At 26.6% G+C, this 24200-nt stretch overlaps 2 protein-coding genes and 1 pseudogene across 5 annotated transcripts in view; 2 read left to right on the top strand and 1 right to left on the bottom strand.

Moving 5' to 3' along the window:
- LOC122860033 (phospholipid-transporting ATPase VB-like) overlaps positions 1-22849 on the bottom strand; it is a 28278-nt gene extending 5429 nt beyond the window's left edge. Inside the window, exons 1-2 of one of the 4 annotated variants that reach the window (XR_006374414.1) lie at positions 21880-22849; positions 18870-19484 (exon numbers count right to left, since the gene is read on the bottom strand). The gene's annotated coding sequence lies outside the window, so the exon portion shown is untranslated. Of the gene's footprint in view, positions 1-18869; positions 19563-21879 lie in introns of those variants that run through there. The other 3 variants (XM_044163672.1, XM_044163674.1, XM_044163673.1) reach the window with 3 other exon arrangements.
- LOC122860045 (dihydrolipoyl dehydrogenase, mitochondrial-like) lies at positions 3464-5908 on the top strand. The gene is made up of 6 exons (XM_044163687.1): positions 3464-3502; positions 3699-3984; positions 4054-4420; positions 4512-5274; positions 5361-5421; positions 5538-5908. The coding sequence occupies exons 1-6, from the start codon at positions 3464-3466 to the stop codon at positions 5906-5908; spliced, it is 1887 nt and encodes a 628-aa protein (XP_044019622.1).
- LOC122860029 lies at positions 9537-12716 on the top strand (annotated as a pseudogene).
- Positions 22850-24200: the final 1351 nt, after the last annotated feature.

Raw genomic sequence — 24200 nt, 5'->3', positions numbered from 1 at the left:
CCACCCAAAAAAAGCCCAAAATTCCCATTATAGCCTTTTTTATTTGTGCCCATGTTGGTGAGCTAGCTTTATAGAGGTATGATTATCACCAACATCTCTGGAACTACGATAATATTTTTTTGCCTGTTTAAAATGTTTTTTTTTTTTTTAATCAATTTTTAATTATTTATTTATTAAAATAATATCTTTATTTATTTTAGAATTATTTAAACATAAATTACCTCACTAAAACTCAGCCTTGGATCAACTTCTAAATCTCTAAATAATTATAATTATAATTTATCTTCAATTTTAGCTTGTGCTCTTTCAGGTATTGAAATTGATTTTTTAATAATTTTTTTATTTTTAATTTTACGTTTATTTCGTGTATTATTTTCTTCAATTTGTATATTTCAATCATTTTATCATCAAAATAATCAGCATTATTATTACCAATTGATTTTTGTAGTTCATCAAATTTTGCATTATTTATTTCAAGTTGACGTTTTACTAAATCTCTAATCATTTCAATTCTTTTTTTAATTTTATTCTCAATATCTTTGTCATTTTGATTGGTATTTTTCATGTCATATGTTTGTCTTCTTCCAGCATTATCATATTTTTTTAACGTATTTTTTTTCAATTTATCACTGTCATTATTTTGGCTATTATCATCATTTGTATTTTGATCAAATTCAACTGTTTCAACTTTAATTTTTAATAGTCTTGGTTGTGATTCAGATGTAATACCAATTGAATTTTCAACTTGACGCTTTGAATTATTATTTAATAAAATAGAATTATCTTTAGGTTTTTTTTGAACGTTTTACAAGATTTAATATTTCATTTTCAACATTTTTTTCAATTTTTTCAAGCTCTGATTTAGCTATTTCAAGATTTTTCATTTTTTTTTCATCACGTTTTTCTCTTTCTTCATTTTGATCAATATCAATTTCTCTTTTTAATATTGTTTCCTCTTCAACATCATTATCCGTATCACTATCATCAGCATCAATATCTTCATAATCTTTTATTGAATTTAAATTTTCAACTAGTCTTTTTTTAACATTCAATAAAAGATCCTCAAATTTAATAACTCTTTTTTGTCTCAGTATCAATGGTTCACCTGGTTTTCTTTCTGATTTTTCCATCAATTCATAATGATTTTCTGACCTTTAATTATATACATTAAATTAATCAACAAATTATATTTTCATATTGTTTACGACATACCGTAAATTTTTAGCTTTACATTTAATTGAGCTAATAGTTGATAAAATAATTATCAAATTTACAAAAAATTGTAACGTCTTCATTGTGCCTGTATCATTAACAGGTCCATTATTTTTTTAATCATTTTAATTATTTTTTAAATTTCAACTGTCAATGATTAAAATATAATCATGATTTATTTATTTTAACTTATTTAACCTGTCAATTATAAAAAGAAAAAAAAAAAAAAAAAAAAAAAATAGAACGTGTAAATTGATTCAAATAAAAAAATATAAAAAAAACATTTTACAAATTTTTAAATTAAATTTGTCTTAACTACAGCTAAATTATTTTTATATTATTTATAATTTTTTTTTTTTATTATTTATCAATTATTATTATTATTTTCAATCAATTAAATATTAATATTATCAATAATTAATTGTGAAAGGAAAAATAAATTTATTTACTAAAGAAAAATAAAATTTTTTTGTAGATAAATAATGATTTATATTGCAACAATACTGCATCAAAACATTCAAATATTTTGCAAGTTTCAAGGTATATAACAAGTACATTAACAAAAAGTTATTCAATGATTTTAAAATTTTTTATAGAGTCAAAAAATTCATTGTATTCAACGATGCTTTTAATTAATGATTTTTTTAATGATATTAATGTAATTGTGTCTAAAGCAAAAGAGGCAATGACAAAAACATCAAAAGAAATTCGTCCATGTGATCCACAATATCATCAAAGAGGTACATTAATAAATGGGACAAATTAATTTATCATTCTTTTTTTTATTAACGATCAATTAGTTAATTAATTAATGTTTTCTTTTTTTAGGTGTCACTTATGAGCCATTAGTTAATTTTATTCAGGCACAATTATATCGTGGCTGTTTTGCAGATCCACTGACATTTGATTGTGACAAAACAACAAATATGAATACTCAATTTGTCAATGTAAAAATTATTATTTTTTTATTTATTTAATTAACGTTAATATATATTTAAAAATTATTTTTTTTTACAGCCAGATGATAAAGAAAGAAAAGTTCAATATTTTGTAGTTGATAAGGGATTACGTGTAATGGGAATTGGCCCATCAAAACATGTAAAAGAATTTGGTAACAGTACAAATATAAAAAATTTAGAAAAAAAAACAACTGAATATTATTGTATTCCAACAATATGTTATGTTGATGATAAAGACAATGAATATACTGTTAGAAAATTCAGTTTAAATACAGCAAAAGCATCAGATGGATAGTAAATATAATTTTTTTAAAATAAATTGTTTAAAAAATAATAAAAATATATTTATAATGATTTATTTACAGTGTTTTAACAAGTGTTAAATTATCATTGAAAAATCGTATTTTTTATATTGATATAAATATACAAGAAGGTAAATTACTTCAGGGTGTTCTTGTTGATCCTGACAGTTTAAGATGGAAAAATACAATTGAATTAAATGATAATGTTATCACATTAGACAGAAATCATAGTTCAGTTAATATTGATGATGTATACTTTTGCCAAATGGATCATTTGTAACTGGTTTGAAATTTTTATATTCACATTAATTAATTAATTAATTGTGTATAATATTTATGATAAATTAATTTTTTTATTTATTTTATTTTAAGGTGTTAAATTTGAAATGTATGATCAAGCTCTGACACTGCGTGTTTTTGGAAAAACTGATAAGGGAATAGAAATTAATGAAGCTCCTTTTTTCTATCAAACAAGGTATAAAATTATTGATAAATTCACTTGACGTTGTTATATTAATTTTTTACAATTTATTTGTCAACAGAAAAGAAATAATAAATTATTAACAGTTGCTATTTCTCATAAATTAAAAAGTCGAGCAACACGTGAACTATCAAAAGAAATTAAATATGCTCTTAAAGAATTAAATAAATTCCAAAAAAAAAAGTCTTCAAAACTTTATCAAGAAGAAGGAAAAGATCTTGAATAACTTTAAATATTAAATCAAGTTTAATTATTGTTTATAAAATTTTAAAAAATGTTAATAATGATTTTTTAATTATCAATCAATAAAAAGCTCTAAATTATATGATTTTAAATTTTTTGGCGCCGTCGCCATTTAACGAACCTAGCACCATCTATATTTGTTGTTTTCTTTTTTTTTTTTTTTCTCTTTTCTCTGCTTTTCTCTCTTGCTCTAAAAGTTTTTAATCTTAATCTTTCTAATCGTAATTAATCTTCCTAAATAAATTGATAATAAATAATTGAAAAAAATGCAGGCCAAGATGTGGAATTTAATGACAACAGTCAAAGTAAGTCAACAATTAAATATTTATTTATTTATTTATTGGTGTTGAAAATATATAACCTTGTTCAAGGTTTAATGTAGATTATTTTTCTTGTAAATTGTCCATTTGATTATCACAATTATTTTCTGTAAATTATTTATATATAATTTTCCTTTTTGTTGATTAGCCAAAATAATGAATGATTATAATTTTTTTATAGCCCCAATGCATAAAACGTGCCATAAATGAAACATTAACAGCATTACAACATAGATATGCAAGTACAATTGATGCTGATGTTGTTGTCATTGGAGCTGGACCTGGTGGTTATGTTGCTGCAATTAAAGCTGCACAACTTGGTATGAAAACAGTTTGTGTTGAAAAAAACCCAACACTTGGTGGTACATGTTTAAATGTTGGCTGTATATCATCAAAATCACTTCTCAATAATTCTCATTATTATCACTTGGCACACAGTGGTAATTTAGCAAAACGAGGTGTTATTGGTAAGTTTAATTATTAATTTATTTAAAATGGTATTTTAATAACATATGGTATTTATTTATTTGACATAGTTGGAGATGTTAAATTGGACTTGGATAAATTTCTTGAGCAAAAAGACAGTGTTATCAAAGCATTAACTGGTGAAATTGCTGGTTTATTTAAAAAAAATAAAGTTGAATGGGTCAAGGGACATGGAAAAATAACTGGTAAAAATGAAGTTAGTGCTTTGGGAGCTGATGGATCAGTTGAAACAACAATAAATGCTAAAAATATATTAATTGCAACTGGTAGTGAAGTAACACCTTTTGGTGGTATTGAAATTGATGAAAAAACAATTGTATCATCAACTGGAGCATTATCATTAAATCCAGTACCAAAAAGAATGATTGTCATTGGTGCTGGTGTAATTGGTCTTGAACTTGGTTCTGTATGGCAAAGGTAAAAATATCATTTGTCAATATTTTTTATAATTAAACAAATTTTAATGTTTATATAAAATTAAAATTATAATTATTATTTTTTTTCTTAGACTTGGATCTGAGGTAACTGCTGTTGAATTTATGTCATCAATTGGAGGTGCTGGTATTGATGGTGAAGTTAGTAAAACAATGCAAAAAATTATGTCAACACAAGGACTTAATTTTAAACTTGACACAAAAGTAACTGGTGCAATTAAAACAAGTTCTGGTGTAAGTGTAACAGTTGAAGATGCTAAAGATCCAAATAAAAAAGACACACTTGAATGTGATGTATTATTAGTATGTGTTGGTAGAAGACCATATACTAATAATTTAGGTCTTGAAAATCTTGGAATTAAAAAAGATGAAAAAGGAAGAATTCCAGTAAACAATAGATTCCAAACAGTTGTACCAAATATATTTGCAATTGGTGATTGTATTCATGGACCCATGTTAGCTCATAAAGCTGAAGCTGAAGGTATTATAACTGTTGAAGGTATTGCTGGTGGTGCTGTAAATATGGATTATAATTGTGTACCAAGTGTTGTTTATACACATCCTGAAGTTGGCTGGGTTGGTAAAACTGAAGAAGATTTAAAAAAAGAAGGAATTGAATATAAAATTGGTAAATTTCCATTTTTGGCTAATTCAAGAGCTAAAACAAATTTAGAAACTGAAAATTTTTATAAAGTATTGGCTTGTAAAAATACTGATAAAATTCTTGGTGTTCATATGATTGGACCAAATGCTGGTGAACTTATTAATGAAGCTGTACTTGCTATGGAATATAGTGCAACTGCTGAAGATTTTGCACGTGTTTGTCGTGTACATCAGGTAAATAATATTATTATTATTATTATTACTATTAAATTTATTTTATACAATCATTATATTTATGGTTTATTTGTATTTTATTATAGACATGCTCCAAAGCACTCAGAGAAGCACCGGGTGGGCAATCACGAAATTCTAAAGACCAAGGTTAATAATTTTTTAATCAATTTTTTGTTTAATTGAATAATTATCAAGTTATTATTATTATTATTAGTTTTACTTATATTATTGTTAATATCATCATCTATTTTTCTATCATTTAGATGACAAGTCATCAAATGGAAAATCACAAGGTGCAGATGATGAAGAAGAAGCCAAGAAGAAAAAATATGATGAAATATGGAAATCAGTATTCAGATGGGGCACAGTTGGGGGAGGATTTTTGACACTGGCTCATTTTGTGCAAAGCCATATATCATTCAGAACGAAGTTTGAAATGGAAGTAAATGCACTAGGTCTATCTCTTGCAGATTATCAAAAAAAGCTTGAAATGGCAGACTATCAACTTAAGATTTTAAAAGTTCAAGTTGAAATGTCAAGCTTACAACCCAAGTTTTTAGAATTGCAAATAAAGGATTTAGAAGTTGGTATCACATTAAAGGAACTACAAATAAAACAACTTACAGATAAGTAAATGACTTGTAAAAATGTTTTTTCAACTTGTTTCAACAATTACAAGTGTTTTTTTGATTAAATTTTTTTGTTAAAATAAATAATAAAACAAAAATGAAATAAAAAAATATTTTCATGTTTTTAAATCAATAAAAATTATAATTACTCCATGATTTAAATAATTGTTTGATTATACCTATATAATAACGGTATAATTTTTAAAGCTACCAAATTATTATAAACAATCGATAAAAAAAAAAAAACACCTGCATGATCCTCCTAAAACATCATTATTTATTTAAAAAAAAAATACAATAAATTATCCAATATCATAATGAAACTAAAATCAAAATTATCCTTATTAAATTTTCATGTAAATAAAAGAAATTTCTTTGATATTATTGTTGATATTGTTGTTAACAATATAACAACAATAATAAATAAGTTGCGTGCGCATTGTTTAGGTAATGTCTGATAATAATAGATAAACCCACACGGTTACATATGTATCTCTCTCTAGATTCCAAAAAAAGAAAAAAAAAAAAAAAAGTTAACATCGTGATAATAAAGTCCAGTACAATATCGTGTTCTCGTGTGACGTACTTGCTTTTGACAAAGCTAACTTGTAATGTATAATATTAATATTTTTATTAAAACCTTCGGCTATATAATAAAATAAAAAAAAACATAATTTCTAATTGTTATTACTGTTATTTTACATTGACAAAAATAGTATTAAGTATGCCACACGATTGATTGATCAAGGTGTATTATAAACCATCATAAAAACTAGAGATAAAAAAAGTAAAAATCACGGAAGCCAGACAGAGAAAGACAACGAGGAAAAAAAAAAAAAGAATAATTTTGTAAGTAGAGAGAGGCACTTGGCAAGTTTGATTTCGCAGTTGATCCATGTTCAAGGACTCGTGTCTCATAATTTTTACAACATTTATACACCGGAACATCAATATTTTTGGTAATTATTAGTTTATCATTTTAATTATTAAATAAAAGCTTCTTTTTGTTTAAAAATAATCGATTAAAGTGTGTAGCGTGTATATTTTCTTGAAACAAGTGGAACATGTGTTAGTGGCTACGCTGATAAATCAGTTGGAAATAAAAATTATTAATATAATTTTATTAATATCCTATCTAACACTATTTTGGTAAATTAATATATTATTTTATTATTATTTAATCATCATTTTGATGATGATGCTTGTGATATTGTTGGTATAATTGGCTGTATGCTATTTCTATTTTTGCAGGATTCATAAATTGCCTCATGGATTTTGATGATTTGAAGATTCAAGGCATTTCTAATAATGCCAAATGATATTGCCGTTAAATAAAGAATATTTGTTATCCATTTTGGTATATCAAAACATATAAATACTTTCATCAATATTCGAAGGAACATTGGTGTCCACAATGCTACTGCAAGCATCAATGATTTTCTAAATATGTCTGATAACTCTTGGACTTTTTGAGTTTCTTTATAGATAATATTTTTTATATTATCATTTATTTTTTCATCATCTTCACTACTGTCTGTAAAACAACGGGCCGTTGTTGATTTATTGTTGTTCATTGTTGATTTGTTAATGCCATTATCAACGACATTTGATATGAATAATTTTTCTAGAATATTCAAGCATATGTATCTTGCTCTCATGTTCAATATTGTTGATAAAACTATCGGCATTAAATATATCAAAATTAACAATATAAACATATGGATTCGCAAAAATTTTGTTGATATAAAACACTGATTCGCCATACAGTTTGATGATTTTGTGCTGTTATTGTTGAATAGCTTATTATCAAGATGATACATTTGCTTTTTCAATCGTTTTTCATATTGTAAATAGTTTTTTTTATCTTTGACATTGATGGTTTTACTAGCAGAGCTTATCTTTTTAATAATATCAGCATAAATTTGTTGATTTGATTTGATGCTGTTGTTAAATCTATTCATTGGTAATGTTGAACTTGGAATTGTAATTTGTGTTGTTGATTCTACTGGCAAATAACTTGGAGTTGTTGAATCAATTGTGCTATTTTTAATTAACGCTTCAAATAATTTTGTTTCATCTTGTTCATCTTGATTTGATTCTGTTAATTTTAGGTTCATAAACTTGACGACAGTTGATAGCTGTTCCGGTTCATATGAACTTTGTGAATTTTCATTTATTGAACTTGAAGTGTTAATGGCTGATTCAACAATTCCGTGTATTTTTGAAACAACTTGATCAATTTCCGGACTTGAATTATTTGGATCTTCCAAAAGAGTCAATTGCTCAATATAATTTTTATCATCAGCTGTGTCTAGTTGAATTGTCTTTGATATATTGTCCTGATCAAAATCATCATAGCAATTATCAAATGGAAAATTAGTTGTAAATGTACAAAACATTTCATTTGATCGCAAAATATTATCACTATTTTCCCAATTTGCAAGATTTAATATTCCAGTTAAAAATAATGGTATTATCCATTGACTTGCAATACTCAAACTCGTTAATGCTTTTCTTCTTTTTGATGATGAATTAGTTATCAACTTTTCACTTTCGCTCAATGAGCTATCAATAATTTCTCCACACTTTGCTTGAACACATGTTACATCAAAATTACATTGAAACGATACACTCAACAATGAAATAAATGTATTTGCAAATGGAATAAAAAATATTGCATAATGCATTAGGATTGTTTTAAAATTACAATTATTAAATTCTTGTGTCTCCATAGTGTCCAATGACACAGTTCCATTATTCTGTTCGAGTGTCTTTATTAAATTCAGGAAATGTAGATCATTTGACAATTGTGATGTGTTTGATTTTGTTGTTTCAAATTTATTTAAAATCAAAATAACAGCTGTCATTAAACTACTGAGTGTATCAGATATTGCTAGGAAATAATGTGATGAACTTTTTAAAAGTTTAAACTTTCTTTTAATAATAATTGTTAATGATATTAAACTTGAAATAATTAATGCTGTTGCAGCTGTTGTTATAACACTTGTATTCATTTTGTACTTGTCTTTGTGGTGTCTATTTTAAAACTGTTTTTAAAGTTGATATAAATTTAAAGTAAAAAAGTATTTGATGATGTGGGTAATTATTTATGACATGTGGGCTTTTTTTTTTTATCCAAAAATAATAACTGTATGATGATTGTTGATGATGAGGGTCAAGTCAATGATTTAAAATGTTTATTAATTTACAGAAAATCAACATGTCGATACGAAGAAGCACAGATCCTGAGATGACACAGAAGATATGGGATGGAATAAAAATAACAATACACCAAAGAAACTCTCCAACCAGTGATCATTAAATGACAATAATAAAAACTTGAATTAATTGTTATTTTAGATAAAAAGATCAACAGCATGGAATAGAGCATTTGATGAATTAAAGTATCATCAAAATTTACTATCAAAAAGTGGAAATAGCCGTCATTTAACATGTGACTTGAAGGATGACGGACCAAAACCAGCTAAAATAAGAAAAACAGGAATAAAGGTACCATCAAATGGTGCATCAAAAATTATTAAAGACTTACGTGTCAAAGTAGCACGTTTGACATCAGGTGGTCTTTTTGGACTTAATCAGGATATCAAAAACGAGATTAAAAATGATGGATCAATGAAGAACAGTAGCAGATCAACAAGTGAAGACAGACAAGTACCACTACTTCCAGTTGCTGAGGATAAACCAACAAATAATGTAAAAAAAAAAAAAAACAAAATATGAGCTTGAATAATCATTGACCACTAATTTTTCAATTAGAAAATATAGATGAGAAAAAAAATATAATTAGCAATGCTAATTATGTCAAATATGCCTCAATAATAATTTTTATATAATTAGAAATAATTTAAATTGATAACTTGAATTTTTATGAATTTTCAAATCTATTTAAAATATTCATATATATATATTTTCTTTTTCTTTATTTTGATTTTCATCATGACCATTGTTTTGATAAGCTCAAACTTGATTATAATTTTTTTTTTTAGTACTAAAGAAAACCATTAATACGTTGACTTATAAAGAATAAAAATTTTGACTTTTTTGCTTTGAAAACATAGAAAAAAAAAAAAAAAAAGTAATTGTGTAATATTCAAGTGTATAGAATTTTTTTATTTTGTTGTTCAAATTAACAACCAATCATTGTTGAAATAATTTTTATTTTTTCTTTTAAATTTCATTGATTCTCAATATAATAATTATTAATTTTTCTACACAGTTATAAAAATTTTTTTTTTAAATGTTATTGTGGAAATTACACATTTGTAATATTTTTGTTATAAATTCAAAACGTCTTTTTTTGTATAAAATTGAATATTTCCAACTTTTTAAAGGCCCTTCATTCATTACAAAGTTTGCGATGACACCTATTATTATAAACAGTCGTCTTACAATTGAAAATGGGTGGTTTTAATATTTTCAAATATAGCCTTGGCTGTAGAGATTTTGATGAGGAAAATTTTAAGACCAAATAGAACTCGTGAGATAATTTTAAAAAAAGTTATGAAGTGCTTAAAAAAACACAAATTCTGATATTCTGTTTATTAACAAATTTCTAGCAACAATAAAAAAAAAAAAATATCGTAATCTTGTAGAGTTTTAAAAAAAAAACCATCCTGGCAAAAAATTGCATCCATGATTTGTTCTTAGTTTTCTTAATATTTCGAGTTTAAAATTTTTTCATTATCTATTTTTATCAATAATTAATTAACTAATAATCCAAATTTTTTCTTTCATATCCTTGGCTGTAGATCTTTTCAATACCTTTAATTTAAGCCTATTTCAAACTCTCTATCTTAAATAGTTTAGAAGATATGAACATTATTTATTTTTTGCGAGTGATTTCAATACGTAAGGCTTCGCCTCCGTAAAAATAAAATATTACATATTCTTTATATAATCATTATAATGCTAATTTATTATTATAAAACCACCTTGGTGATTGTGTTACAATAAATGACATTCTCCATTGTGTTAAATTTTTAATATACGATGCATTTATGTAACCAAATGCTTCATTAGTTGTTAATTTAATACACGTGTTGATTAATATGGAATTAAATTATTCGTTATATTTTTATCAGTAATTTATTGTTGCAGCATTATTTGTTTGTTTAATAAATTCACGTTCTTCAAAATGACGTATTTCTTTCCATTTAATATCAAGATTTGTTGAACTATTTAATGTTTAATAATAAATATCAACCTGAATTAAATGATAATAATAATTATTATACAACACCTTATGGTTTACAACAAACGTATAATCAATTATCGACAATAACAAATACATATATTCAATCATCTGATAATAAAACAACAACAACAAATTCAATATCATCATCACATATTGAAAAATTTGTTGAAAGTTTAACTGTTAAAATATAATATGTTTTTATAGCCAAAGTTTAACGTGTCATCAGTTTTAAAAATAATTTCATCAATAAACATTTGTTTCAGTTTATGAAAAAATTGTTGGTGGATCATCATCACCACCACCAACAGCAGAAATACTTAAACCAAAAATTTTATGTGTTGGTCTTGTTTGTATTGACATTGTACAAACAGTTAAAAATTTTCCTGAAGAAGATTCTGATTCAAGGTAAAATATATAAAAACAAGATATAAGTTTGAAATTTAAATATTTAATTTAATTTGTTTATAGATGTATAGATTATCGATGGCAACGAGGTGTAGTGGTAATGCATCAAATGATTGCACAGTTTTATCACTTCTTGGTAGCCAATGTGAATTTCTAGGAACTTTAACTGGTGGACATCACTTGGCATTTCTCCAAGATGATATGGAAAAATATAATATTAATTATTCACATTGTCCACGATTAAAAAATCCTAGTTGTCTTATACCTACAGTAATTTTATCATTAAACTCAGGAACACGAACAATTCTACATCATAATCCAAATTTGCCAGAACTTAGTTTTGATGATTTTAAAAAAATTAAATTTGATGATTATAGTTGGATATATTTTGAGGTAAATTAAAATTGTAAAATTATAAATTTTTTAATAAAAATATCAACTATTTTTTAGGGTCGAAATATATCAAATGTTTTGACAATGATACAGTATATTGAAGACTACAATAAATCATGTTTAACATTTGAAAATTCAGATTGTTCAAAAATAACAATAAGTGTTGAATTGGAAAAACCAAATTCTGAATTATTGGATTTATTGGCATATGCAGATGTTGTTTTTTTAGCTAAAGATTTTGCTCAATCAAGAGGTTGTAATAACATGAGTGAAACACTTCGAAGTATCACTCGAGATGTTAAATCTGGAGATTTAAGAAATATATTCTTCTTTTTGTGAAAGAAAAAAACGTACTTTAATAAATTATATTTATTTTCTTCTCTTATTGTTTTCTATTTAAAAAAGAGCAACAATTATTTGTGCTTGGGGTGACAGAGGAACAATGACAAAAACACCTGATGGTATAATTCAATCACCAGCATTTTCACCATTTAAAATTGTCGATTCACTTGGTGCTGGGGATACATTTATCGCAGCTGTTATCCATTATCTCAATTATATAAAATCAATGAGTATAAATAATGATATGAAAAATGAGTCAAAGTCTAAAGAGATCAAAGTAACAACAGATGTTATAGACTGTCAAAAAATAACACACAATAAAGATATTGAAAGTTCTGAATATAGTAAAACAGCATTTATAAATCAAAGTGTTTTACAATCAGCAATAACATTTGGTTGTCAAATTGCTGGTAAAAAAATTAGTCATCGTGGTTATGATGATTTAAAATCTAAATAAATATTTTATAAAATATATAAATGCACTTTCTATTGCTCAAAAAATTAGTCTTTTAAATAGTCATTCTATTTGTTTTATTATTTTATTTTTAAAGATGAATCAAGCATTTTTACCAAGTATGATTAATAATAATCATGGTCATATTGTTGCCTTTTCGTCAATGGCCGGTGTGACCTTATTGTGGCTCAAAATTTGCTGTAAGAGGTAAATTAAATTTTGTATAAAATGTTTGTTTTGATGAATAATTTGATATATATTTGAATTTAGGTATGATGGAAGCATTGAATGATGAAGTTCGTATATTAATGGGTAATCGAGAATCAAATGTTAAATTTACAACAATATATCCGTATATGGTTAATACTGGTCTGTGCAAAAAACCAAAGATTAGGTAACGTAATATGATATGATTTTTGTTTCATTTTATAAAAAAAAAATGAAATTTAATATTGTTGTTGAAATTTTCCATACAAAGTTTTAGTACTGACAAAGAATTTTTTTGATTGTGGTGTTGAAGCAACTGACTAACTTGAAAACTTCAATTTAAGATACTACAAAAATCGATATCAATATTTTTTTTTGTTGAATTTATTATTGTTTGATTTATTTGAAAATAGAATAAAAATTGTTTTCTTGACATTGTTTATTTAAACTATATTTTATAATAATATATTTCACAAAATTTTATGATAATAATTTTATAATTCCAGTGTGATATCGGAGTAAATTCATTTGACAATAGAGAGAAATTTTTTAAACCGTCTATGTCAATGTTTGAAATGTTTGAACGCATACTGAGCGATTGTAGAAATTGAAAAGACTTGATCCTACTTGTATACAAGCAAGATATATACATGACCTTACTTTGCCATTAAAAACTTGACTCAAAGCACCACTGAACTTTGATAAATATATATTTATCAACACACAGAGGTACAAATAATTATTTAATTAATTTTTGTTTAAAATATTACAAAAAATATGTAGCTAATTTAATATCGCAAATTTCAAATAATTAAAATTAATTAAATTAATAAGGTGGACAATTTAAATGGTTTAAATTTTATCGTCAATTGAATAATCTAATTAAAATAAATAAAAATAATTAATTTTCATTGACATTTCGAGGTACTTAAAAATAATTTTTATATATTAAAATTAAAAAAAAAAAAATTAATTAATATTCAAAATTTTTAGTGTTTTTTTTTCTTTAAACAATGTAAAAAATTTATATCTTTTTTTTTTTTTTTTCTATACAGTTAATTGCGACAATAAAATGTTTTTATAAGAACACTAGTTTTTTTTTTTGTTATTTTTTATATTTTTTTATTACTATTATGATTCAACATAAAAGAATTAAATTTCAAAGAGCTTTTTTTATTAACTGTCTGTCTAAAAAATGAAAATAAAAAATTCATTATTCTTCACATTGTGATGTTTTTTTTTTTTTTAAACTTGTCAAAGGATAAAAAAAAATTATTTTCAAGAAACTACTTTGTACTAGACTTGAACGAAAATGTCAAAGATCATTTTTATTTAGAAAAAAAAAAATGAATAAAAATGAATAAAACGAATAATGTAAAACAAGATATAATTTAATGAAAAAAAAATTTTTTCTTTTAAGATAACACAAAAGCGTTTTATCATAAAGTATTATCAGTTGACCTCAAATATTATTTTTTTTAGATTAAAATTTATATATTTAATGTTATTCCACCTGATGAACATTGAACACTCTGGAGAGCTTCCACAATTTTAATTTAATTTTTTTTTTTTAATTCTAAGAATGATACATATTGATAAGTTAATTTTGCATTTAAACTTGTATCAAATAATCCTCAGCATATAAAATTATTTCTGGGTAAAAGCCAACTGGATATCTTTGGATATATTTTATATACAACTTGTCGACAAATAACGACCTTGTTGGTAATCGATCATACCAAGTTAAAAATAAATCACTACATCGAGGACCATTCTAAATAAATAGGGCTTCGCGAGACGCGAGACCGAGATCGTCTTCAGTGGCTCCGTGAAGTTGGCGCACAACTTCAACGTAGAAACTTCATATAGGGCTTAAAAGAAAGCTCTTAATTTGTAGTATTTTGTAGTAATAAAATTAGAATTTGTAGTTCAAAAATAAAGGGTTAAAAAAAGGGTTAAAACCAATTTTCTTCAAAAATTCGACTAAGGACGTTGTATATAGGTCAAAAATCTTTGTCAGAATTTGTAGTGAAAAAATTAGAATTTGTAGTTCAATAGTTTTCCCGGAAAAATAATTTATTTATTAAGGTATTTATAAAACAAGTTTATTTTTCGTGAAAATTATCAAACTACAAATTATAATTTTTTCACTACAAATTGCAGTAAGTCTTTCTGCATTAAAATAATATTACAATTTTCATTTTGGACAATAAACAAAGAAGTTATGCATTTGTTTATTAATATATCAGATAATAATTATTAATTAACCTTTTTATTTATTATTTAAAATAAAAAAAAAATGTCTATTCAATGCAAGGAAACCTGCTGCAATTTGTAGTAAAAAAATTAAAATTCGTAGTCTCACAGTTTTCAAGAAAAATAAACTTGTTTATAAATACCTTAATAAACAAATTAATTTTCCGGGAAAACTATTGAACTACTAATTCCAATTTATTGACTACAATTTTCTAGAAGCCTTCCTGCACCTAACTGACATTATAGAATAATATTATATTGATAATAAAAAAAGTTATATTTATTTAAACATTTTGGAGTAAAAAAAAAATAAAAAAAAAAACCTATCTTCCGGGGAAAATTTTTTTCCGAACGATAGATTCAACTACAAGTTTCAATTTTTTCACTACAAATTACAGCAGGTCTCTTTGCATCGAATAGACATTTTTATTTTGATTTTGAACAATAATTAAAAAAGTTAATTAACATTTAAAATTTGATATATTAATAAACAAATGCATAACTTTTTTGTTTATTGTCGAAAACGAAAATTGTAATATTATTTTAATGCAGAAAGACTTACTGCAATTTGTAGTGAAAAAATTATAATTTGTAGTTTGATAATTTTCACGATAATTTTCCATTAATAAACTCGTTTTATAAATACCTTAATAAATAAATGATTTTTCCGAGAAAACTATTGAACTACAAATTCTAATTTTTTCACTACAAATTACTACAAATTCTGACGAATATTTTTGACCTATATACAACGTCCTTAGTCGATTTTTTGAAGAAAATTGCTTTTAACCCTTTTTTTAACCCTTTATTACTGAACTACAAATTCTAATTTTTTTACTACAAAATACTACAAATTCAGAGCTTTCTTTTAAGCCTTATATGAAGTTTCTACGTTGAAGTTGTGCGCCAACTTCACGGAGCCGTCTTCAGTCAATAAAACGATACCGAGACCGAGAGTATCGACTGGAAGTCTCGTCGGTATCGATGGAGCTGAAACTAGCGCCTGACAGTTCCGCGCCCACTTAAAGTTAGCGAAATAGAGTATAGCCTATACAAATGAGAAGCGCGTGGATTTTTTTTTTTTTTGTTGATGGTGTTGTCTTGGCCGAGGGAAATTGTTTAAAAAAAATTTATATATACCATTATTCAGAGGATGAAAAAAGCTACAAGAAAACCACCATGAACTTGGGGATCTAGAATTAGTATGAAAGGTGGAATCGACCGCGCAGAAATACTTTTTCAATTTTATTTCTACGTTTTTCTGGGCGCGCGGTCGATTTCCACCATAATTAATTCTAGATCCCCAAGTTCATGGTGGTTTTCTTGTAGCTTTTTTCATCCTCTGAATAATGGTATATATAAATTTTTTTTAAACAATTTCCCTTGGCCACGACAACACCATAAACAAAAAAAAAAAATCCACACGCTTCTCATATGTTTAGACTATACTCTATTTCGCTAACTCTAAGTGAGCGCGGAACTGTCGGGCGCTAATTTTAGCTCCATTAGGAAGCCGCAAAGATTAATTAGAATAATAATAAATACAATAACAATTTACTCACTACTAACAATTAAAAACCGGCAAGGCCTTGCTTATTTGACTTCGAGACTATGAGAGTAAAGACTTACCAATTGTAAACACTTGCTTTCACTATCAACAATTTAGAATAAAATTTATACTGTTATATTGACTGATTAATTTAAATGATTCTGGGCTCTTTGTTTATCTTTCATAAAAAAAATAATAAAATACTAAATAACAATTTATATCTGTGCTTTTTTGCTAATTATAAAAAAATTACGTAAACCTCAGCTGTAATGAGAGTTAGTACGAAGAGTGAGTTAGAAAATTAAGGGATATACAGTCAGTAACCGAGAGAATATTTAACTATTGCATTTAAAAAAAAAACACACATGAATATTATTAAAATGTGTGTAAGCGATAAGCCGTACTGACACGAGAAAAAAAAGTAAAATTAACCCTGATTAATTGATAATTTTGCTCACTTTTTTACACCACAAATATATCATTAAAAAAAATATTTCACTTTCGTTCAACAATATTAAATAATGTCACTCGCATTTAAAACTATTCAAAGCTTTTTAATAATCTATTTTAATAATGAAAATTATTTTTAACATATGCTCCAAAATAAACATGAGTATAAATAACAAAACTAACTCACTTAATTACTCATTTAATTAAAAAAAAAATAATGTCAAACTATATTGTCAATATATTAATAATGAAAATTAACGTTTTATATTTTTATACTCAAAATTTATTTGAATGTATATTCAGTCTTTTATAAAAACCCAGTTTTTAATTAATAAAAAAAAAAAAAAAACAAGCAAGATAACGTTTGGGTGTTATTGTTGTTATAATAATATTATTTTTTAAAATAATAATAAATTTTTTGATAAACGTAAATGAAGAACTTGATTGCCACATGTACGTGGACTATGTACGCGCTTTTAAGTAACGACTAGTACCGATTACCGAATATTCTCGGCAAAATTCGGTTCTCTTCGGATATTTGCTGCACACTTTAGTCTGTTTTAGCTAATCAAATATATATATGTACGAATAAACCAATTCAACACACGTCACTCAAGTTTTCCTTTTATATTACCTCACCACTCGAAAAAAAAAAAAAAAAATCCTCGAGGTCGTCGTTCTTCTCTCCCGCCGAGTAACGAGGAAAAAAAGGGTTATCAAATTGTTTTTTTTTCCCAAGAATTAATACATCTATAGATGTTATATATGAGGATGTTCTTAACTGCTATTTTTCTAATGATAAAAAAAAAATTACATTTGTCATGATTATTTTATTAGATGGAAAAACCCAAGTCAATAATTTTTTTTTCCCTTAATCTTATACTTCATTATTTGGTAATGAATGATGGTTGGAATTTAAAAACAGCCTGTACGTTATCGTCATGTTTTGTGATAATAATAAAAAAAAAAAGATTACGCTTGACGTAGATAATAATAATGATAAATGTTTTATATATATAAAATTAAAATAAACTTATCAATAGACTATGTAAGAAAATACCTAGCCGATAGTCAAGCCAAGAATCAAGTGGGGAATGAAAAAAGAGATTGGTGGGGAGAAAGCCAAAATGTCGACGACTTAAGAAATATAATAATGCTAGTAGAGATTAGTATGGAAATAATTTTTAAAATTGTTAAAATCAATTTAGAAAAAAAAGAAAAAATATTTGTAATACTTGGAAAGATTAAAAAGAATTTAAAATGTCTAGGCTTATACGTGGCTATTGGGGGGATAATTATTGCAACGCGTTTAACACAGTCTAACTTCAAAATTTGCCATGCGTTGCCGGTAGCTTTTGCAATTATTTTAGCATTTTTTAAAATCAATCATAATGATAAATAAATTTAGAAAAAAAAAATATTTAATCAAGTTATAAAATAGATGTAGCTAATGTTAATAATAGTAATTGGGAAATGACGAAATTATTGCCAAAAAAACCCGGTCATTATCCGAGGCCACGGACGGAAAGAAGCTTCGATGACGCGTTAAAAAAAAATTGTGCCGTGTACAAAAAGTTTGTCCTACACCTGGCCTCATCGGCTCGGTCAGATAAATAATAATATTTGCAAGCATCAATTTATTTTAACGTATCAATATACTCATTAATGATAATATGATGTTTAAAGAAAACTTACTGGCATGAGTGACGTATGCACGATTGGCTACAGCGGTGTTATAAAATATGTTGGGTTTGCTGATTATGCTGCTGCTGTTCTTGATGATGATGTTGCTGTAGTTGTTTCTGCTGCGATTGTTGATCATGATATTTGGCCGGCATACTGCTCACAAACACAATTTAGCCTCCGAACTTTTATTACTTATAACTTATAACTAAAAAATTTTAGCATCACAACTCCTATCGTTCCACATAGAGACGTTTTTTATAATCACTATATTTATTTTAAATAAAAAAAAAACTATCCTCATCGTTGTTTTACACAACCCGTTTTGTTAATAATAATATTAAACGTTAGAAATTTCTTTAAATAATTTAATATATTTTTTTAACTAGCCATAGCCAAGTTATGTTTTATGGGAGTCGATGCAAGTCGATGAGCGACGACGATGAAATTTGAAAAGACAGTTTACACACTTTACAGTTCAAACACCACTCGGCACTCACTCTACATGTACTTTTTTTATGTATACATGTATTATCTACACACATAAACACACACAACTTTTAGCACTGGTGTTGCTAGGCCAAGAGGCGCGACACGTAACATCCGTTAGTTCATCCCCATTCTCCACTGAAATATAATAAATTTTTATTATATTTTTTTATTATAAGTTTTAACATTAAATAAAATATTATTCAGACAAAAAAGATCACGGATCACGATGTGCTGCCACCACAACACAAGGAATAGAAAAGGAATAGAAATAGAAATAGAAATAGAAATAGAAATAGAAATAGAAATAGAAATAGAAAAGGAATAGACAAGGAATAGAAATAGAAAAGGAATAGAAAAACCGCTTCGTCAATCGCAGTGGGGAGTCGCGCGCGCGCTATTTTTCAAGCCAGCAATTTTACCGACCTTGCGAATTTCGAATAAAAAAAAAATTATCATTATACACAGATCATTACACAAACACTAATATTAATGTGGAATAAAAAAATTTTTTAAATTCTCCATTCAACGACTTTCCATCGGTTCTCAATTTTTCACACACCCATTAGTAATTTTTTTTTTATCCACACAAATTGATTCAAATTACGTAACTTTTTTAATTTTTGCAATGATATGATGCTCACGATTTTCATGAATTTTATTTTAAATAATAAATAGTAACTGTATATGTATAATAATTATACATCAGTTGTCAAGATAATAAAATTAAATTTCACTTTTGGAAAAGAAATAATAAAAAAAAAAAAAGTTAAATTTAAAATTTGAGTTAAAAAAGAGTTATCGTCATGTATTATGATACCAACTCTTGAAGTAGATAATGATAAATGTTTTATATACCTAAAATTAAAATAAATCTATCAATAGACTTGGTAAGAAAATACCTAGCCAATAGTCAAGTCAATAATCAAGTGGGGAATTAAAAAAAAAAAAAAAAAACCACCGAGATTGAAAGGAGAAAGATAAAATGACGAGCTAAAAAATATAAGTACCTTATTTCAAATGGACGTAGATATTGATTGTTTGGCTACAATTGAGGCTAGGTAAAATATCTAGCGGCTAAGCAAAAAATCTAGCTTTTTACGAATTAAAACTAATAGATGGTGGGCTGATAGACAAAAACTTGCACAGAACCGCATCGGCCAAATACCTGTTATTTGGTAGTCTTCTAGACCCATAACACGTTGCACCCAATGGTATGGGTAGGGATTACAGAGTGACGCTCAGCCCCCACATTACTCTACAATTCAATTTAATTTTTAATTTATTTAACCCCTTTGACAATTTTTTTTTTTTGGTATGGATTTTTTTTTTATATTTAAAATACATTAAAAAAAAATAATCTAGCTCGCTTACTATTTTTAATGTAGTTTATAATTCGTGTTTTTTACCTGGCTTACCTGTGGACGGGTGTCTATTAGAACGGTAGGGAGTAAGTGCAACGTGGTATGGCTCTAAAGGACTACCACGGCACTGAAGTCGGATATTCCCCATATAACAGGTATTTGGCTGATGCGGTTCCGTGCAAGTTTTTTGCCATCGGCCCACGGGACCTAGGTGAATTCAGTTCCGTGAAACTATAAGTCCCTTATTTTGTCCCTCACCGCGGGAGTGCTACGGGCCTGAATTCTTATACTCCCGAATTTGGATATTAGCCCTACGTGACTATTGTGCTAAGCCGAAGTAAACGCCCCTTTGAAATATTTCATCTGTGTAAAATTATTTAGCAGAATTTTCGTTAGAAAAAAAAACTTTCTTTTTTTTTCATCTTAAGGTTGAAAGAAAATCCCATCGTCGAACATAGTTTGGGCCCGAGAGGGTGCACATCTACATATGCCATATGGTTATAAAAAATATTTTCAGTGCCCTTCTGTCCAAAATATATTCACTATACTGACAGGTTCTTGATAGTATGCGTGTCTTAATGATAATAGGTGCGTTCTTTCGTCAATTTTTTGTTGGCGCATCATGACCCCGCATTTGAGCAGAAGTTAAGGAATCAAGTAAAATGTCATGTGGTGCATCAACAAAAAATTGACGAAAGAACGCACCTAATAAAAATTGTTGTACTAGCACAACAAAAAGGTGGTCAAATGAGAATTTAACAAAAACTGTTTTACCAGCAAATAAATTTTGTTAAACACAGCACAACGAATTTTATTATGCTGGCGCAACAAAATTTATTCCACTGCGCTACAATAACTGTTAGAAAATCAATATTGCTGGACCATAAAAATTATTGTGCTGTTCAATAAAAATTATTCAACCACTAACAAAATTTGTTTTCTGATTAACAAAAATTATAATACATATAATAAAAATTGTAGGTCCACTAAAAATTGTTGTGCTGTTTAACAATTTTTGTAGAACACATAATAAAATATGTTAAAGAGAACAAATATTATTATAAACTTAACAATTTCTACGAGAATTCAGTTTGGCCACCTTTTTATTGTGCTATCACAACAATTTTTGTTGGAAATTTCTCTCCGTGGGATGATTAAAAAAAACTTACAGGCATGAGTGACGTATGTACGATTGGCTACAGCGGTGTTATAAGATTGTGGTGTGCAGGTTACTCCAGCTTGGCTTCTAATGTGTTGCGTTTGCTGATGATGTTGTTGATGATGCGTTTTTTAATAATGATGATGCTTGCTTTTGGCCGGCATACTGTTCATCACATGCACAATTTAATTTTTTTGTTGGTTTCTTATAGGAAATTTTCTCAGGATCACGAGAAAAATACGGAAAAAATTCCTACGAATGCGCAAATTGGTTTAAAATTGAGTTTAATATGAAAAATACGGCTAGCCTCCGAACTTTTCTGTCGAAAAAATTTTGTCCCCACAACTCCATTCGTTCCACATAGAAACTCCAATGATTCATAGATATGCTATTTTTTTTTTTAACACGTTTTTTATAATCACTATTTTTTTTTAAATCAACAAAAAATAACCTCATCGTTGTACACAAATTGTTTTATTAATAATAATATAAAACGTCGAAAATTTTTGTAAATAATTTAATATATTTTTTTAATTAGCCAAGTTTAGTTTTATGGAGTCCATGAGCGAATGAATGCGATGAAAATTATACGAGCGCTTGTTCGTAGTCACTTCTCACTAAAGATGCAAGTAGAGATGCAAGTAGCTGTATGTAGAGATGCAAGTTGGTACTTATATGTACTTACATGTACTTTCTTTTTTATATATACATGTTTCTTTTATCTACACACAGAAACACACACAACTCTTGGCACTGGGGCGTGGCACGTATCATCCGTAAGTTCATCGCTCAATTTTTTTTTTTTTTTTTTTTTTCGTGAACAAAAAAATTGAATAAAAAATAGATATTAAAATAAAAGACGTACAAATATTATTCACAATTATTCAGACAAAAAGAGCACGGATCACGATGCACTGCCACGTTGCAGTGCCACCGGAAAAACAGCTTCGCCAATCGCCATGGAGAGTCGCGCGCGCGCTATTTTACAAGCCGGCAATTTTACCAAACTCGCAAATTTTAAATTAAAAAAAAAAAAAATTATCATTACACAGATGTATACAAACGCTAATATTAATGTGGAATAAAAAAACTTTTTAAATTCTCCATTCAGCGACTTTCCATCGGTTCTCAACTTATCACACACCCATTAGTAATTTTTTTTTTTTTTTTTATCCACAAATTGATTTAAATTACGTAATGTTTTTAATTTTTGCAATGTCATAGATAATAATTATTTACTGTGACATGGTGCTCACGATTTTCATGAATTTTATTTTAAATAATAAATAGTAACTGTAATAGTAATAGTAACTAATAGTAATAGTAATTTAGTAACTGTATATGATACGAAATGATACGAAAAGTGAAAGTTACTTTGGGAGAAGGGGCTACCGGCTTTGAGGAAGAGTAGGAGAAGTGAGGAGAAGGCTTATCTCTAGCCTTTTGGAAGAGACATAAAAAAAAAAGAGTTAAATTTGATTTCAAATTATTTGCAGCTGTTTGCAGTGCTGTCAGTGCCACCTGTTGTTTAATTTATACAGTAATTTTATCTATTCTCTCTTCTACCGACAATGCCGCTTGTCCTTGTCTCTGTTGTTATTTATTATTATTTATTTTAGTATGTACTGTCATTAACTGTCATCTCCAAGTCGTAGAAAAAAAACACATGCTCAATCAGCAAACTAAAAAATATTAATTAAGATTATTTTTTTGTTGAAATGTGTTGAAATTTGAATATTATTGTAGATTTTCATACAAGTGTGTTAACAGATGTTTTTAATAATAATCTATGATTTATATATTTTTTTTCAAATAATATATTTGACATAAATGACTAACTGTTTTATAAGCCTACTTTGAGAATTAAAAAAAAAAAAAAAGATAAGCGAATCAAGTGTTGTTTAAACTTTATTAAATATAACATAATTACTTTTTTTTCGATTCAATAATAAAATTTTATTTCGGAATTTTGGCTTGGTCGACGCAAACATCATTGCAGGTATAATAATATTTATCAAGTATTTAAAAAAAATTAAATTTAAACAGTTTAACAAATGTTTTTTTATCTAAAAATAATTACAGATGCTGTGGTAGAATATTTTGTGCTGATTGTTCTGAAAATTCAACGCCTTTACCAAGTGAACAACTTTATAATCCAGTCAGGGTTTGTAGTGAATGTTTTTCTCGATTGCATCATCATACAAGTCCATGTCAATGTGCACGAAATATAATTAAAAATCAAGATAATGATATAACAGAAAAAACAACAATAACAATAGCATCAACAACCGTAACACCAACTACTTCTACAACATTAACAACAACAACAGC

This window comes from Aphidius gifuensis, unplaced genomic scaffold, assembly GCF_014905175.1.
Source record: "Aphidius gifuensis isolate YNYX2018 unplaced genomic scaffold, ASM1490517v1 Contig3, whole genome shotgun sequence".
NCBI classification, from domain to species: Eukaryota; Metazoa; Arthropoda; class Insecta; order Hymenoptera; family Braconidae; genus Aphidius; species Aphidius gifuensis.
Note: the sequence above shows the minus strand (reverse complement) of the source record. Positions and strands in the feature narration are given on the sequence as shown.

What these genes read in the sequence shown, in the direction of transcription:
- LOC122860045 (XM_044163687.1), top strand. Translation starts at nt 3,464, where the DNA reads ATGCAGGCCAAGATGTGGAATTTAATGACAACAGTCAAA. An exon ending in ATTTAATGACAACAGTCAAA is followed by an intron (nt 3,503 to 3,698) that starts GTAAGTCAACAA and finishes ATTTTTTTATAG; the next exon opens with CCCCAATGCATAAAACGTGC. An exon ending in ACGAAATTCTAAAGACCAAG is followed by an intron (nt 5,422 to 5,537) that starts GTTAATAATTTT and finishes TCTATCATTTAG; the next exon opens with ATGACAAGTCATCAAATGGA.